The following is a 19,310-nucleotide window of genomic DNA, read 5'->3' on the forward strand; positions in this document are numbered from 1 at the left end:
TTTCTTAATCTGCCAGATTTTTTTTCCGCAGTAGTACAGCTTTGCTCTCTACTTTCTCTTTCTCCTCTTTATTTGGGTGTTCAAATAGACTAAGAGACTGTAGAACTGTGAAGTGGGGGAAAAAAAGCATATGCCAGAAGCTTAGAATATCTTGAATGCTGTGGAAAAAGCATTTAGAAAACAGCAACTCTTCTCTACAGAGCCAAATGTACAAGTACACTCGTATACTGCCTGAAGACTTCATTGCCACAGTGAGCTGTGGCTATAAAAGTTATAGGTGTGTCAAAAAGGATTGAAAAAAAACCAACAAACAAACAAACAAACAGAAAAAGAATGTATTTATGACTATTAAATGCAAAGATATGAATAAGTATGTAGAAAGTCTGTGAGTCGCATAAGAGGACTATGCAAAGGCTTCACAGGCTTTTACTTGTTTTGTTTTTGCTTCTATTCCCCAATACTCATTTCTCACCACTGTTAGGAACCCCATATGCTGCTCAGTTTGGCCCAGGATAAACTCTAGTATAATGTCTTACTCTTTTGAAACACTTCAGTATCACACCAGAAATTTGAAAGTCCTTGAAAGACCTTCTGTGAATTTATTTGAATCTATTAATTGTTATATTTGACCAACCTGAAAGCTGTACTTTTTAATGTAAAATACAGGACCTAGTTCAGTCTTTTAGTGATGGCAGTGGGCACATAGGGATTTTGTTTTGCTACCTGAGCTCATTGCTCATTCTCAGCCACACTGCAAATAGCCTGAGTCAATGAAACAGCTGCAGTTGTGTCATACAGGGCTGAAGGGCTCTTGCTATTTTAGACTTGCACAGGTGGTCCCAGTCCTAATGCTCTGTGACTCCTGCTCTGGGGAGCTCTGGGCTGGTGACCAGGCTCTGTAGCAGTTGTACTGGCTCAAGTAGCTGGAGACAACTCTTGTGCTGGTGGTGGTTAGATTTTCTCCAGTGTGGCTTGGCAGAACACATGCTTGTGCTCCCTACCCATAAGTGGGATGCTTTCTTACCTTGAGTCTACTGCATTTATTATTTCTCCACAGCGTTTTGTGAGCAATCATTGATGCTGTCACTACAGGGAGCAAACTGCTGGCAGTGGCTGGGTCCCATATCTGGGTTAGTGGACATCCCTGTTTATTTTGTAGAGGTTTAAGAGTCCTTTCCCTGACTGAAGCTGTAACTAGCCCTTGTGTGTTTGAACAAGGGTGCTGTGCCAGTTGAAAAGCATAATGATTGAAAAAGTTAGCTTTCATATTGCAAATTTTCTATTGCCTAATTCACTTGTAATTATCTGATGATATAGACCATGAGTAGCATTTATAATTCTTAAGAGTTTGCCATGACCTTTTCAGTATATTTTGAGTGGCAGCTGACTTCTTCTAGGCAGTTAGATTTTTATCAATAGGCTACTGTAAGACCTGAGGGGCTGTTGCCCTGGAGGAACACACCTGGAGCGTCAAGAAACTTTTTCATATCATGCTGTGATGTACTGAACATTTCTATGCTATTATTTTGATTAGACATTTTGGAGCTTTTACAGGCTATTATGTTTCTAAAATTTATTAGAAAATTAATTTTATAAACGTCTTCATAAAAAAATTGTCTACATAATTTGTAGAGTTGCTAAAACATTTGTTTTTCCTTTTTACCTTTAGATGAGCGTGACAAAGTACAAAAGAAGACATTCACAAAATGGATAAATCAGCATCTCATGAAGGTCAGTTATTTCTATCATGAGTGGATGACTGCTACAGCAGTGATTGTATCTTTTACTACATGTTTGATTTCAGGATGCAACTGTGTTACATGTAAGGAAGATCGTAAATTGTGAGATTTATGCATGTGCTTTGTCTTTGAGGAGTCATGGGGGAGTTGAAATGCTGCCCAAGGTGATCTAATGGAGTACTTGAATTTGAAATTAAAATGAGTCAAAGTTGATTTCTTTCTAAAAGGCTTGGGTCATTTTTGGGATTAGTGTGTCATGGCTGTAGTACCACAGCTAAGACAAATGAAAAAGACATATATTTGAAGCAACATGCTGAGGAGAGGGGAATGACCTCGAGAGAGAGAGATCTCTAGATCGTCTTGTAGCATCAATATGCTGCTCATGGATTAGAAATAGAAGTTTTCCAGGGGCAAAAGTCACTTTTCAATATCTTTCTTTTGAATAGCAGTGAACTTTACTTCAGGGACAGAGCATATTATTTTAACACCAGGTACAGATTTTAGTTGACAGAGAACTAAAAGCTGTGAGTTCACCTTTACTGCTTGGCCCTTCAGTGCTAAATTTGCTGTCTCTGGAGAAACAGATTGTATAATTCCTTGACATAACTTCCTTTGATATCCCCCCTCACTCTGAGGTGGAATTCATGTAAAAGTCGCATTAAATAAAAATGTATCTGAGTTGATAAAAATAAAAACTGTCAGAGTTGAGAATTAATGAGTGCAATGTTCAGATACTGTTGGAAAGATCCCCTTGTATTCATGTTTAGAGAAAAACAGAGTTTTTTAAGGAACAACTTCATTATTTCTCTCTTTCTTATGGCTGATCTTGTGGGTGTTTGAGCACTACTGCACACTGAAACAAAAGAGAATTTCTGCAGGGTTGTTGATGTTTAAAACTTGTTTTTACCTTTTTTTTCCCCCACATCTTTTCAAGTTTTGGAATATATGTAGCTCTTGGAAATGGTATGATGTGGGAAATTAATCAGGCTTAGAACTAAAGTTGGACTCAATTTTGTCTTTTGCAAGAGAGCTCTCTTGCAGAGAGAGGTCCTTCTCATCATGACTGAGCCATCAGCCATCATGTTGCCATCAGCCTTTATGCGGCATACAACCTTTCTGTGGGCAGGGTGAGTCTGGAGTCACAGAACTGCTCATACCAATGGGTTTCCCTTTGTGAATTTTGTTGGACCCAGGGGAAACATGCTGTATCTAGAAACAGCTGCTCCAAGGATCCCTTCTATGCAGAAGCTTCCTCCTGTTATTCCTAAAACATCCAAGTGGCCCCATGTCCCTGCAGAAAATTTTACTTGCTAATGAGAAAAGACAAAAGGCAGTTCTGCAGCCTTCCTTTAATGAATTTTGCCTCATGTTTATAAGATAAGAAATGTATCCATTGTAGATTATTTCAGAGAAATAAAAAAAAAAAAAAAGCATCCAAGAAGGTTGCCAGGACTCTGGAAGTAAAATGCAATATCCAAATGAACCATCAGGCATTTCTTTATCTAATTGAGGGTGATTGTTGTCATGTTTATAGAGGCTACTCATGTTTTTGTGTATTAAAGAAGCATTTTAAAAATGCAATTTCTGTTTTCTGTGGGATGCAGAAAGGCCTATCTGAAGCTTTTTGGAGAGCAATCCTTTAATATTAGTTAAATATAGTGCCTTATTTTATCCAAGAGCAACGTACTGAAAATGATATTTCTATACAACTTCATTTTACACATTTCTAAAACATGCACAGTCATCATTGCCATGCTGTCAACCTCTTGGGAGTAGCTTAAAAGAGATTTAGATTCTAAACCCATAAAGAAATGAGGGTAAAGAGTTCACTCTAAATCCTTCTGCATTGCTTGCCAAGGTCAGTGGCCTTAGGCCTTCATTTCCAAATAGTTCTGGGTTGGGTGATTGCAGAGGAATAGATACAGATAGGAGACACAGATGGGGTATGTTGTCTGTGTGTATTGCTGGCCTTGATCTTCATCTCAGATTGCTCACTTTAGAATTCAATTTAAGGGTTGCTAGTTCAGACAAATATAGTTTCATAATAGCTCTTCCATTAACTTGGAATTTATGTAGCAACTCAACTTTGTCTTGTGGAAATAGTTTGAAAGCAGGTGGTGATACAGTTGTCAGATTTCTGTTCTTAGACATTGTTTCTAGAACAGTAACTTGTATGGAAATTAAAATCAATCTGTCAAATGTTCTCTGTCTTAAGATGTGAGGGCATATTTAGAAATCACTATAAGGTGGAGGGAATTTAGAAAAACAGCACAGTAAATGAGGGCATTTCTAGCAGAGACAGTGGACCTCTCCTAGTCAATGCGCTAACTTGAACTTGAGCCCTTATTTTCAGCTTCCTCCTATTTAATACAAATCATAATCAACTCATATTTGCACATTCATTGAAAATACCTTGTTTCAGACAAGCCAAGATGGGAATTGTCTCATTTCAGGTATTGCAATAGGTTTATTTGAGCTGGCTATCCAGAACCATTTAGTAGATAGCTGAGGGAATAGGCCCTTTTAAATGTCCCTCCACTAAAACATCTACCTAAGGGGAAGATGAGTTTTATCCTAGAAATGCTTTTGCTCCACTGACTGTAAAAGGAAGTCAGTGTGCTTTGTCTGACATGTGTAGGGTTCAACAAGAAGCAGAAATATGATAATGAAAATTATGAGAGTTCTTGGGAAACAGACCATGCATGTGGACATGGCCCCACTATGGGCATGGGGATGGATCATATTTTAATTTCATCTTTTTTCCCTCCTATTTGTGTTCTTTGCTTTCTCTCTCCTGTTTCTTTTCTCTGTCACCTGATTATTTTTTGCCCTTTTTTTCTCTTTCTTTTCTCACCTCTTTTCACCTTTTCCTTTCTTATTTAGTGCTTTCTTTTCTCATTCTAATTAAACTCCTATTTTCCTACAGTCCTTGAGAAAGTCCTGAATTTTCATGCTTTTATACCAGTATATCCAAAAGGTTTTATTCTAGGTCAGCAGCAATGATGCTTTTACAAGTTCCCATCTATTGTTGGGGAATGGCATAGAAGCCTACTGTCATTCTTCTAATTAAGTTCTATATTTATGGGATTTACAAACAACAAGATGACTATAAATATTTACCATTCTGCTGTCTGTTGCCCATTTCTAGTTGCTTTAGATTCCAAGTGTGTAAGTGCATAATATTTAAAATTCAGTGTTAGTCCCTTGTCAGTTTAGTTGAGCAGTAAAGCATGTTATGTTATGCTGTGCTAAAATAGAAACATAGTCATTGCAGAAATATTTCCTGCTCATGTTCTTGAGATACCTAGTTTTTGACAGGTAAACAATGTGTTATTTGCAAAATTCAGGTGACTGTCTTTGAATTCCACAGTATAAGGTCAAGTGGACTGTCACTAAATTTTTTTAATGCTGAATTTTTTCTTTTGAATTGATAACAGATTTTCTGAGAACTGGTTGGAGCTTTAGGCTTGCTAAGGCTACTGTTTGCTGTCTGATGGTGTGGCTCCAGTTTAAATGTTATCTTTTATGTCTTGTTGACACGCAGTCTGGAGAGGTGAGATATTGGACTTTAGACTTGCCTGCTGCTGTGGCATGAGCTTCCAGGGAGAATTCACATTCCAGTGTAGTGTGGTGGTGGGGTAGAGATCTCCTCTCTTCTTGGAAGCAGCCTCTGCTTCCAGCAAGTGTTTCACTCTGCTGCTGTAAAAATAGGGTGTTAAATCTTGCTTGAGCAGTAAGTAACCCTTGATGTGACAAGAACAGGTAAATTTGTGGCTGCAAGTTTTATTCTTGTGTAGTGTTCTCATGGCTCTAAGGCATCCAAGGAAAAATCCAGCCTCCATGAAAGCCCAGAAATTCTTCCTGACATCCTTTGAATTCAAAACACCAAAACTTAAGGAAATAGTGAAGCAAGTGTGAAACACAGGTGGAGGATGAGATAAAAGTCAGAAAATAAAAGAAGCTGTTGATGAAAACAGAGTAAAAGCAGATAAATTCCTTTTTGTTGTTGATTTTCTTTTTCAAATAAATTAAAAATATTTTTGTAGTGCCAGGTGCTAGTCCTGAGAGATTAAATGGGCTATTTTAAAAGACTTTGTTTCTTTATTAGAACTTACGATGTAGAGAAAATAGAACTAAAGGCAAGGTAAGCAGAGACTGGTTAGTGGTATAGTGAACACCCAGGTATCTTCCCTTCAAGAGAAAATGTTGCTTCCTTCTCATGGAAGAAAAAGTTGTAGAGAGCCTCTTAAATGGCCTTCTAGCAACACTCTGGGTGCCTGGGCAGCTCCCTGGAGAGGGGCAGCTGTCCTGGCCATGGCACTGACAAGGGAGCCCAGCCCCCTGCTGCCACCCGCAGTGTGGGTTGGATTTTGGGACCCTTGGCTGACCATACATTGGGAGAAACCAGCTGCTGATGGGAGCAATGGGCAGCATCCCTTCACGGTCATTCGTTGCTCCAAAAGTCACTTTAAAAGGTGACCAGAAGGCTTTTAAAAGGTGACAAAATGCTTTTGAAAACTATTGTTTTAAAGCCCAGTGATCAAAACCATGTAGGACTGCAGTGGTAGTGCATTAGCAAGAGAGAGAACAGCTTTTTTTTTTGTGCACAGACCAAATGAATAATTCAGAATAGAAACCTGAAGTTATTGATTCCTGTGTGTCCTTCAGGCAGCACACTATTTGCAAATGGCCTCTTAGGTCGATTGCTTTGTGAAATGTTCAGGTATGCCCTTAATGGCAGCAGGATTGACTATCCCTGATGGAGCGCAGTCATTCCTTGCTGAAAGCTGGCACTTTACTGACACTAGTGGTTATCATTTTAGATAGCACTACTTCTCAGTATCTTCCAGCCATGCTGTTAAAATGTAATTTAAAATTCCCCACCTCTGCTTTTAGAAATGAGTACTTTGTTGCTCTACATTGATATTAAAGGATGAGGCACCTGGTGTTACCCTAATGGTAGCAGCTTTTTAAACAATTCTCAATTTAACACCTTTTGATTTTGAAACACACTCAGAAAAAGCTGCTTCCCCCTCTCCTCCACCTTGTTCAATAAATTAAGACTGATTCCTGGCTGCGCTGGTGCATCTAAATGAGCTTTGTATACATTCCTCCCAGTTTATCCTGACAGCTGCTGCAAGCTGTGTTGGGTGCAACTTCCATAAAATTCCACTTCAATGTGGTCCCCAGCTTGCTTTAGGCATTGGGTGCAGCTAAAGTATCAGTATTTCCTCTTCTATTTTGGAATTCAATTATTTAGCTATGCCTACTGTCTTACAGGTGAACAGAATAATATTTCAATTTTTCTTCTAAAATTTTTTGCTGTTGTATTTTCAGGACTAATTCTAAAAGGTCTTGAAGTGCTTTTTCTTTGAGACATATTCCTTCTAAAAAAAATTACAAAAAATAACTCTTGAAGAACATCATCAGTTAATGGTGTAAAGGTGTTTTTGTTGTTTTCTCTGAAAATATGCACAATTGTAGTTTATTCATTCGGCACACATTTTTTCAAAAAATCTCCATTTGGAGGTAAACCACACTGCTTAGTATGATTTGTAGCCATTTGCAAAGCAGCTCAGCAAGAAAACCGGGGACTTTCTTGGTGTTTAATTAAAGTTTAGATGAGGGAGTAAAGTAACCAGGAAACTGTGAGGAAAAGTAGTGACAAATGCCACAGGTTAAAGCTGCAAAAGAGGAGGAAATTGTACAAAGTTTTAAACGGTAATGATGAATTGCACCACAAATATCTCTCTGCCAGTAAGGAAATAAATAAATAAGCAAATTCAAGTCAATAAAAACTGTGCCACAGATTAAGTTTATTTGATCCTCTTTAATGCATTCAGACTTCATGACTAATTTGGAACAGAAAAGGGAATAACTTAAACCAGTAAATTAAATATGCATGAAATACAGGATAGCTTGAGCATATCGATATTTTTATGGCATGCAACCCTATTGAACCACTTGAGCACATGCTTTTATGTGTGTTGGTTTATATAGGTGCACTTATATGAAAGAATGAGTATAAGGAGAACTAAGTCTGCCATGCAATGAATACATGATGAATTAGAACCACTAGAATCAATATGCTTCCTATTATAGACTTAATATATTAATGTATTAATTCATTCTCTTTTTGTTCAGTTTATTGTTTGCAATTAGCTCTCAGCACAGATTTTATTTAATATTATTTATTCCTTGGAGATTGCAAGAAATAAAATTCTAGCATTTGCAATTAAGTGTTGACTTTTTAATTAATTGTTAAATTATGCATGGGCTTATTTTTATCTATATACTTTTGATGTATCTGTATCTAATAATAATTTATATATCAGTTTAGAAGTACTAGGGTTTGATCTAACTCCCTTTGGGCTAATGTAACTGTGCCATTGGCTCCAGTGGGAGCAGTTTTTGCCCCAATATGTGGACTCCAGACAGTGAGCAACTTCAAACATTTGATCATAAACATTACCTAAGTATTTTGTTCTATGGCAATATTTCATATACTCTGGAAAGTGATGCTTGCCCTGAGGGAGTGTAGATGAGTGACTGCATGAGGATCTAAGAAGGCATCAGAATAAACATATTTTTCCTGTAAGGAAATGTGTTCTCTGTTAAAGGCATTTATGGTGCTTTGAACAGGGACATTTAAAGGCAATCACATAGTGTTCACAATGCTCTTTTACTTAGAGTACCTTGATTTTAATTGGAATAATATTTTATCAGCCAACTTTAGTATTTTTTACCTACTTCAGGCCTGTTTGGAGTGTATTTCCTTTGGTGAGGGTTAGTTTTGAGCTGAGTTTAATGTTATTAGCATTACATTTGCATACTTTAAACAATTCCTCCCTGGTAAGTTACATTTGACAGCATGTAGTACAGGCCAGGAATGCTGAGGCCAAGTTGGAAACACAAAGGGTGATGAGAACTGTCTGTACTGAAACACTGTGGCACGCTTCTGGCCAAAGAAAAAAGGCAGTATGACTGCTGTTAATTGGAGGCATTGAGCTATACCAAGAAAATTGATGGTGGATTTTTGGTCACTAACTTAGCATTGGAAAGACAGAACTGTGTACCAATGGGGAAAATCATTTATCCTTATAATTGACAGGAGGAACAGTGCAGAATTCTGCATTTGAAAACATATGAAGGAACCCTCAGTAGCATACGTAAGAAAGGCATTTCTGTGGCACAGCTCAGCTCATCCCCAAGCAGGTGTGCAAACCACACTTGCTGTTTTGTACCCTGCCTGCTGCAGCAGTTGAGGTGGCTGCCTCTGGTGTGGACATTTTTTTGTGAGTGAAATGCCAGCCAGAGAGACCTTCAGCCTGCCAGATTCAGAAAGTTGCTATCAAAGCTTCTTTGTTAGATAGGGTCTGGACTGGCTGGGAGGGGCTGCTTCAAAATGTGAAAAAGGAAGGCAATTTGGAAGCAAGTGGTTGTAAATCCCAGGCTCACTTTTCAAAGCAGAGAGAAGTGAGAAGTAATAGCAAGATAATGAACTGTAGAAAGCAACAGGTAGGGTCTCCTGGGGGCGTAATACAGGAGAGGCAGAAATGCAGGAGATCTGGCAGTTATTTAAGGTGTTTGTGTAAGAGGCACAAAGGCAGGCTACAGCCAGGCAGAACAGATAGGAGACATTGTATAGAAAATACTGCTGCTTTCAAGGTGTGTGAAATACAAAGGAGCTGTTCAAGAAATAGAAAAAAGGGTAGCAGGGCTAAAGGTTTATATAAAGGAGTTAATAAAGCAATGTGGGGTAAAATCAGAGAAGTACAAGGTCCAGAATGAATTAATGTGACATGGAAGATCACAGAAGAAAGACCCTGTAGTTATGTCAGAATATGAAGAAAAAATAAATATTTTTTTAGAAGTACATTACCAAGGAATAGAAAAAGATAAATAGTTTTGACCAATGTAGAAATGTCTGGATTACTCTGGTCTCTTTGCTCTATAAAATGCTGAAATGAATTTTAATAAGATGACAGTGAAATTCAGATAAGGAAACAGCAGATTGAAGAATATTTGGATAAGTTACATTTTCTTGTGGCACAGCTTTATTTATCCAACAGTTAGTAAATAACTGATTTGCAACATTTTATCATTCTATTTAAGAACTCAGAGCAGAGGGGGGGCTTCTAGCAGTATGTAATTACAATAAGCATTATACCTTTCTCCCAAGGAGAAGAAAAGAATGAGGAGTTAGGGACCTTGCAGGGTGATTTCTCTCCCGGGAGAGACTGTGGAACATCTGATCTTTGAAAGCAGGTGGGCAAAGGGGAAGTGGTACAAATGGTATGTATGTACTTTTACATGCTACCTGTAGTCCCATTAGCAGATTACTGTCGCAAAATTTGAATTAAAGGATAACAGAGCTTGCTGGGGTATTGCCATTAATAACAGTTGCAACTGCAGCTAGAACTGGTGCTGGGAAGAGCCAGTGCCATCAGTTGCTGCTGCCATGGGTGCTGTCAGGTGCTGCAGCAGCAGCATCTGGCTCTGGGAGGCAACACCCATGAGCAGGGATCTTCCATTGAGAGGGAGCATCCAGTGCCTGCTGCCCTCACTGTACATCATCTTCAAGTGAGGTTTCAAGCTCTGTGACTTTACCTTTGCAGGTAAAGGTACACCTGTTTCTCTCTGGCTGTGCATCTCTCTGGCTCCAGCCTTTTGTCATGTCAGCAACAACTGTCATTCTTGCCCTGCCACAAACCTTACAGGGCTGTGTTGGCTGATACCCAGGGAGCTCCAGGAACTACACACGAGCTCTTCAGCTTTCCTGTGGGCAGCGTGGTGCTTAGGAGACAAGGAGGCAGCTTGTAATTCTGCTTTCTCATAGACACACTTGTGGGCACGTGGCTGTGAAACTCTGCCTGGCTGTGTAACTTCTGATCTCTGCATGGACAAGAGGTTTGTAGCCATCTCTAACAAAGTAGTAAGAAGATAAGTTTTCTTGGAAGATCAAGGGTAGGTTATGATAATTTGAGTTTGTTTAGTCTGAAGCTAAGAAGATTGAAGGGGGACATGATATTGTGTCCTCAGTATGTAAAAAGTGTTTATGCAGAGGCTGGTGGAACACATGATTTCTGAGGTCAAACTTTAGGGGAAGGGACAATAAAAACATGGAGATTTTACAGGAGATTTAGTTCAAAGATTAGTGAGGAAAAATGCCCTTCTCTGTAAAGCTAAGTGAGTGTAGTCAAACGCTGGAGCATTTGTACTGTTTTACATTTCCTTCATTTGGATTTTCAATAATAAATTAGAGAAGCATCTCTACTGCTTCTTAGCCAAACTGTGCAGGACTGAGTGATCTGTTCAGTACTTTTTAACCTTACACTTTGACTATTTTCTGACAGCCTTGTAAGTCACAACCCTTCTCTGGTGAAGTATTATTTAGCTTTTGAACCTTGAAACTGATCGCTGCAGAATTCCTTAGCAAAGCTTATATTTTTATTACTTTAGTGATTTCAATCTGCATTAATCCTACAGTTCCAGTGAGAATGCCTTCTTTGAGATGGTTGCCATGTAAAGTGAAGCTTAGTGATGTTTGCTTTATATTCTTTAATTGTTCATCACATTTATACCTTTCTAAATAAAATATTTTTTAAAGGGGAGAACAGACGTTACAAAAGAGCAAATCTACTTGGTTGTGAGTCATGCTTTTTTGTTTTAGTTGTTTTTGAAATTTATAAATATCTTTAGTCTTATACGCAAAAACATCAAAACAAAGTGTACTGATCTGAAGAAAAATCTAAAAGAATTACAGTGGTGCTAAAGAGGGAAGAGCAATGGAAATGCTGTGCCTTGAAATCACAACTCATGCAATGAGTGGTGTTGGCTGGGAGTATGAGTGGAGTGGCATGCAACCTCACATGACATGCCACATGTGGCATCAGCCCCTTATGTTGTCTTTGAGCTATCCACAAAATGAAGGTTCATTTAGTGTAGTAGATTCTAAAACTTGCTGGACATCTCTGTGACTTTCTATTTTAGAACTTTAAATTGTAGCAGCGATGGAGTAGACATCAATTTTATGTTAGTAAATATGCATTTCTGATGTGAATCTGCGGGGGCTCCACTGAGATGGATTTGCTGATGCCAGTATGCAAATTTACAGGCAGACAACCCAGACTGTGCCAAGGATTAATAGCAGTGGGGGTAGTGCTGTGATAATGATAATAAGTAACTGGAGTGGCACCTGAGGAGATATCCTGAGTGGTTGGATCAACGCTGGTTGGAGAGAACCTTCCAGCCCATTCGTCAAAATGATTTGAGATGTGTCCAGTTCTGTGCTCTCCAGTACAAGAGAGACATGGAGCTCCTGGAGCAGGTCCAAGAGGGGGCAAAAAAGGTGATTTAGGGACTGGAGCATTTATCTTACAAGGAAAGGCTGAGGAAGCTGGACTGGTTGAGCCTCAAGAAGAGATGACTGAGAGGGAACTCATCAGTGTGTATGAGTATCCAAAGGATGAGTGTCAGGGGGATGGACCAGGCTCTTCTCAGTGGTGCCAAGGAGGACAAGAGGCAATGGGTAGAAACTGAAGCACAGGAACTTCCACCTGAATATGGGGAAGAACTTTTTACTGTGTGAGTGACCAAGCACTGGAACAGATTGTGGAGTCTCCCTTACTTGAGATATTCAAGAGTCATGAATGTGCTCTTGGGTGACCCCAGTATGAAGGCTGGACCAAATGACCCACTGTGGTCCCTTCCAATCTGGCTCATTCTGTGATGGTGTTAATGGAACCAATTTTCTTTTCCTGTAGGAAGCGGAAAGGACTCGTGACATTTAGGACACTTAAAATTCTTCTGTACAATGATGCTGTTTCAAATATCACACATCTACTGAAATCCACAAAAGGACTCCTTGATGTGTGTGTTTATGTCTTACTGTTTGGTATATATGTAAGATTATACCTCTGATTTCATACTTGCTGATTTGGGGATTAGGAAAATAGTGGACCACATTTCATAAAACAAAAATGTGGGAAGTTAAGGAAAATATAAGGATATTTAGTGAGATTTAGCAATGGCCTTATTATTTTTTTTTTTCAATGAGCCAGAGTATACTTATACCTTAAAGCCATACAAATATTTTATGATTAATACAGTTATCCGGAGACATGTGGAATAATTGAGGGCAGGGAATAGAGCGAAAGCAATGGGTGATTGAGTTGTCTGAGAGAAATGTGAAGGTTAGTGTGGGAAAAAAAAAGTGACTGATTTGAACTTTTAGATACAAGGACAGGCTGTTAGAGGGATGGAACACAGGAAGGGTGTTATGGTTGTCATGATAATAGAGTGTAAAGCATTGGTCAGAGGAGACAGTGAAGGATGAATTCAAGGATGCAATCAAGGATGACTCTTCACTTAGAAAACATCTGCTATAAACAAAGATCGGAGGTGTTGAACTCACTCTGTAAAGGAGACTTGTTTAAATGTTTCTTCATAAAATTCCTTTATGATTTTATTAAGTTGAGTAACATTAGCTATGTCTGCTACTTGTGAGAATTAATATCCAGAAATATATTCAAACAGAAAAATTCCTCCTAAGTATGATAGAAAGAACCGTTTACTTTCCGTAAACCACAAGAATTGTTTGCTGCAGAGTGGATTATTAGACTGTTGAAAGAAAAGAGTGAAAAAGAGTTTCGGCACCACTAAACCTAAAATTGGATTTGCCAGACTCTGCTTGCAAGCGAGCAGGAGGCCAGAAGAGATGTGGCCCAAGTGTGTGTGCCAGCTTGCCGCCAGCCTTGGCTGCGGGCGGTGCTGGGGAGCCAGGCGGGTGTGCTGGGTGGTGCTGGGTGGTGCTGGGGAGCCAGGTGGGTGTGCTGGGTGGTGCTGGGGAGCCAGGTGGGTGTGCTGGGTGGTGCTGGGGAGCCAGGCGGGTGTGCTGGGTGGTGCTGGGGAGCCAGGCGGGTGTGCTGGGCGGCGTGTCCAGCGTGTCCAACACGCCCGCAGCCCGGCGGTCCTGCTGCCTGCGCCCTGCCCGCCCCACGGCTCCGGCACAGCTTCCGTGCTCCTCATGGAGATCAAACTCCCTTAATTAAACCTGAGTGCTTATTTACTTTTAACAGGATGCGTGAAGTTTAGTATGGGATTCGGTACAAAACAAGCATTGTGACCAGGGTGCGTGTTTGGAGCTCGGGATTTTTCCCAGCAATACGTTTTGGGTTTAGAGCAGGAGATGAAAGGCCAGGGCGGCTCGGGGAGGCTGTCGCCGTGCGTGTCACTGTGCACGGGGCTTTGGCTCCCTGGCCTCTTGGCGTGGCACCAAGCTGGCCATGGAGCACAGCTCAGCGCCTCGCTGCCCTGCTGGGGGAGATGACCTGGGGGGGAGTGGGCCCACATTGTCTTGAGCCATACTCATCATACGTGGGGGAGTGTGAGAAGGCTGTAAAGTACTCATGGAGTGGCCACAGAAGTTTTTCAGCTCTTTGAATGCTGGTGGCATTTACTGTGGAACACTGTAGTCATAGGAGCTCTTAACTATTTATCTATTATCTTGGTGAAAATTGTTTTACTGTTACTGAAGTGAGTTGGCGTTCTAAGAGATCCTTCTCCCACGGGCATTGACTCAGATTCTTAAAGAATGAATTAGGAGTTTATTGTGAAACTCACAGTGGCCTTGTGCCAGCTGTCATTTGGACTTAGCTGTGATCTCAGTGGTAATTAAGGTCTGACCCTTTTTTTTCCCTAAACAGTTCTAACTTCTAACTTTCCCTTACAATTCTAACTTTTGAGCCTTTTCCCATTTTCCTTTGAAAAATCAGTAAGGCTTTATGTCTGGGCTGGGCATTTAATTAACTTTTCTTCCAGAAGCAAGGAGAGCAGTACTTGAAAAAGACTTTCCCAGGCAATGTGGTCTGAATAGCCTCAGCTGGATCTGTAATATTATAATTCTTGATAGCTCCTGGGTAATGACACTGATTTTATGAAGACTTGACAACTGAACTTCAGTTATTCAAAATAAATATGGTTCAGATTTGATTCTAATTTTGCCTGTTCTGGAAACCATAAGAAAAGGTCTAATTTGGTATGTTCTCACAATGATCACTTCAGCTTAATTATAATATAGAAAGGGAGAGTTCTGAAGTTTTTAAGGCAGATATTTGATTATAGTAATCTGCTTTCCTGACCCTGTAAAAAAGAAGTTTTGTAAATAAATGACCACAAAACTCTGCCTTGTTTCCAATCATGCAGCTTGCCAGGGCCACAGTGATTACCTCACCTGCCTCAGGGATTTCCTGGTGGCCTCCAGTACATGGGCGTTGCTTTGAATTATTCCTGCTTGATCTGATTATATTCTCTCCTGTCTCTTTTGCCTCCATTCTAGATTCTGCAGCACATTTTTGTTTGTTTCTGCTTCTTCACACACCATTTCAGTTGAGAATGTGCTCCATACATTTTAGGTGCTGGTCTGGAAGACACTATATCCTAACGTGAAAGTCTGAGGGATCTATGTGTTTGCTCGATGTGCACCCACTGTATACACGGAAATGGGCACAACCCTATTTTCCTGCCATATTTACTTCTAATCAAGAAAAAAGGGTGTGATTCTTGTTTTAGTAGAATCATCTTAGACTCCTAGAACAGTTTGGGTTGGAAGGGACCTTTAAAATCACAAAACAAACTGAACTGGAAAGGCCCTACAAGGATCATTTAGTCTAGCTCCCAGTTCTGCAGAGCACCATCCCCAAGAATTGTGCCATGTGCCTGAGAGTATTGTCCAAACACTTCTGGAACTGTCAGGCTTGGTCCTGTGACCACTTCCCTGGGGAGCCAGCATCCTACCACCAGAATCCTACTACCAGAATCTAGAGTGGAGGCACCTTTGAGTGAAGAATACTTTTCCTAATACCCAGCCTAAACCTCCCCTGACAAAACTTCAGACCATCTAGTCCAATCCCCCCTGCAATGAGCAGGGTCATCTTCAACTAGATCGGGTTGCTTGGAGCCCCATCCAACCTGATCTTGAATGTTTCCAGGGACGGGACATCCACCTCTCTGGGAAATCTATTGCAATATTTCACCACCCTCACTGTAAAAAATTTCTTCCTTATATCTGGTTTAAATCTACTCTCTGTTAATTTAAGACTCTTACACCGTGTCCTATTCCAACAGGCTCTACTACGAGGTGGGTATGACAGTGTTGGAGAGTGACCTGTGCATCTCCTGTCCATCCTTGTCAAGACTGAGCTGGTTTTGCTTGCAGTAGTGGAAAGTGACAGTCCTTTCCCTTCTACCATATAACTGTAGGCAGCCATTAGTGTGTGAAACTATAGATTTTGTTCTAGAATCAAGACAAATAATATCAATAAAATTGCAAGAAATAGGTTTTCTATGGAAGATGCTTTGTTTTCTGTGGTGACTGATGGCAAAACCAGAGATCATGATGTGCAAGTTTGGTTTGCTAAGCATTGGCATCTACAACTGCTTGAGATGTATAAGGGTGTTCAGTACAGACATCTGTGGGGGACTGGCCAGCAGGACCTAGGGAAGCATTAGTCCTTCTGGAGAAGAAGGGAGACCAAGTGGTGTAGCCCCTGAACATAAACCAGCCCCTTAGATAATGTGACCAGGCAGCTGAATCATGCTCAGTCAGGCAGACTGGTGACAGGTGCCATGATGCCAGCTCACAGAGAAGGAGGGCCAGGGAATTTTATAGAAGAAGCAGAACACTGAGGGGGTCCAAGTGGAAGTTTTTGGAGGTGACAGCCATCTTCTTGGTCATCATCTCTGAAGTGTCTAACGTGCTGTGGTCTGGGGTCAGGATTCAAGCTTTGTCTGCTACAGTATTAAAAGCTGTTTTTTACTGGTGATAGCGCAGCGATTCCCCAAGGCACTAGACTGCAAAGCATAAGCTTGCTGGAAAAGGATGATACGAAAATATCTGACGCTTATGTCAAGGAGAATGGAGCTTTCCTTACCACAAACATCATAGAATACATGCCAGAAGATGAAGATCAGAAGATGAATCACTTCTGAAACAGTGCTTTACATTCACTCTGTCTCCTTTTCACTGGTGAAGCCATTTTGCTTTTCTTGTTTAAGTTTTGTCAGATGTACCTCAGCCACTCTGTGTTTCCCATGTCTTCCTTAAATAATCTCTTCTCGTGCCCAAATTATCAAATCTGCCACACTCACTTAAGGATATTGCAAAAAGTTGCCTGAGGCAACATGTAACCTACTTTGCGTGTGGACCTTGTAAAATGTCGGGCTGACAATTGAAAAGCCACAACAACTGTTGTGAAATTCTATGGGCTCAGTAGATCCCACACATCTGTCCAGGGACTCCCATCTGCATCCAGTATTTGTGGAACTATGTCTTTTGAAGGAGGCTGAATGTGGCAGTAAAGAGCAATGAAGTACTTATATTTGTTTGTTGTAAGTTAAAAGATTTAGTTATATGTGTTGGGAGACAAGAGTTGCCCAACTGATAGAGGGAGGTGATTTTTCAAGCTTTTTCTAAAGTGTCAGCGTAGGATCTCTTGAGGAGCACAAGATGCTCCTTTTGGAAGAAGTGATCTGATGCTTTGAGTGAACATACTTACATCAGTTGCCCAAATACAGCATTTTAGATGCACATCTGCTGCTCAGAGTATTGGAAGAAATTACTTGTTATGTTGCCCTGTACCAGGATGACTGGCACAGCATGTACTAAACAATTAATCCTCACAGTAATTGCCAGCCAGTGGCAGAACTAAGACAGATGCATAAGGTGTACTGCTGGTTTTCCTGTTTTGACAGCTCTGTGCCAGTTTTTTCATATCCAGTGTGAATTCATCTCTGAAGAAAGAGTCTGTGATTTCTAGAAAGATAAACTCGGGAAGATAGTTGTCTTTGTAACACTTGGGAAACCTCAGAGCATAAGAAACAAACAGAGGGTTAACAAATGCATGCTGTGAGAGACAGAGTAGCATGATAACAAAATTATCTTGCATCTAATGGATGAAAAAAGAAGACAGAACAGAAATAGTGATATTTTCTCACCCCACAATTCAGATACCTGCTTTAACTGTGCTGTGCAGTGTCTTTGAGATGTACACCACATTCCTCTGTCCTTAACCTTATGTGCTCCTGTGCCTCTGGCCACCAGCCTGCGCTGTGGATCTGTTCTGGCTGGGGATTCTGCTTTCGAAAGAAAGTGGAAAGTGACCTGTCCTGGGTGGTGGGGCAGGCAGCCCTCTCACAGGGTTTGGTCAGCAAGAAAATTTGCCTACTTTTAACAGAAAGAGTTTAGCATTCAGTTTGATATAGTCCTTTGAATAGAAAAATAACATGTGGGTTAAAAATTAAAGATTCTTATGCTTCTCATCTTTCAAGCATTTATCATAGTCAAATCTTGTATCAGGGATATCAATTATTTATATGGCTTCCCTTTTCTTTGCTTTCACCAGAGATGTAGTAGGAGAACACCTGTTCTTTACCTTTGTTCAGCTTAGCAGTACTTTAGTATTATCAGAGAAAAATTTTCTTAGGTTTTTTTTTTTTTTTACATTAATTGTAGGATTAAAAAAACCCCGTAACTAAAATTAACATGATCCTATTTTCTGTATGTGTGTGAGGGTGTAAAGTTTATGTATTAAAGTATTGGATAGTAACTTGGCTGTGTATGTAGGTCTGTGTAAGCATTTTGGAAAATATATGTTGTAATTCCTCATGGAACAGTCTTCTAGATGACTTGTTCTGGCTAGTCTTCAGCACAAGCATAAATATGTTCTGATGCTACTCTCAATTAAGATGATGGTGTTTGTGAAAACAGATTGCAGGGTAATTTCATGTTTAAAATTGGAGTAAGAAAACTTGAACTAAAAAGCTAATTTATGAAACTAATCTTAGGTATGGAGACAGCTTTTTATGCAACAGGATGAATCTCAAAATTCTCCCAAAAGTGTAGCAAACCGAGTAGTTGTATTAAGTTGAAGATCTGGGTTAATTCTTGCTGCCCTCATCACACACATATGTTGGCAGTCAGAGTGTGTCCCATAGACCTCATATTGGAAGTGCAACTCATCTTTAGCAGAGGTTAGGAAGAAGGAAATTTCTGATGTTGTATTTTATCCTAAGCTTAGGAAGTTGCTGATCTGGTGATTCAACAGGAATACCAGGGAGCTGACAATAAACTGTAGCTGGAAAGCCCTTACCTCTGCCCTTGCAAGTCAAAAATCTCTGATTCTGAAAAATTATTATAATACAAAATGTAATTTGTGTAATATTCAAAGAGCAGCTGGCTGGAATTGCTGAAGACATTTTAGATAAAGTTGTAATTAAGCTAAGGGTAAGAATCAAGAAGTTGGCCTGTGGACAGATATCTCCCAGATTTGTTGTGCCTGTCAGTAAAGGTGGATCTTCCAGTTGTCTCTCTTGTTATGGCAACCCCTCACTAGATCAACCCAATGTCATAGTTCTTTGGTACAGTGTATAAAATGGATGTGTGAGTTTTTGGGAAAGATCACTAAGTACTGGGAAACCTGAGGTGACGATACATGCTGTTAATTGCTGGATGGTATGCTGATAATATATATCTGTTGTGTATTTTTTTACAATCCATTGAATCTAGCTACC

General features: G+C 40.0%; 1 protein-coding gene across 4 annotated transcripts in view; it reads left to right on the forward strand.

Moving 5' to 3' along the window:
- The window catches only part of DST (dystonin), a 288,925-nt gene that overhangs the window by 85,111 nt on the left and 184,504 nt on the right, over nucleotides 1-19,310 (forward strand). For all 4 annotated transcript variants that reach the window (XM_053974362.1, XM_053974363.1, XM_053974357.1 and 1 more), the window contains one exon: nucleotides 1,670-1,731. In XM_053974362.1, the coding sequence (XP_053830337.1) occupies nucleotides 1,670-1,731 (62 nt within the window). The remainder of the gene's footprint in view (nucleotides 1-1,669; nucleotides 1,732-19,310) is intronic.

This window comes from Vidua macroura, chromosome 3 (genome assembly GCF_024509145.1).
Source record: "Vidua macroura isolate BioBank_ID:100142 chromosome 3, ASM2450914v1, whole genome shotgun sequence".
NCBI lineage: Eukaryota > Metazoa > Chordata > Aves > Passeriformes > Viduidae > Vidua > Vidua macroura.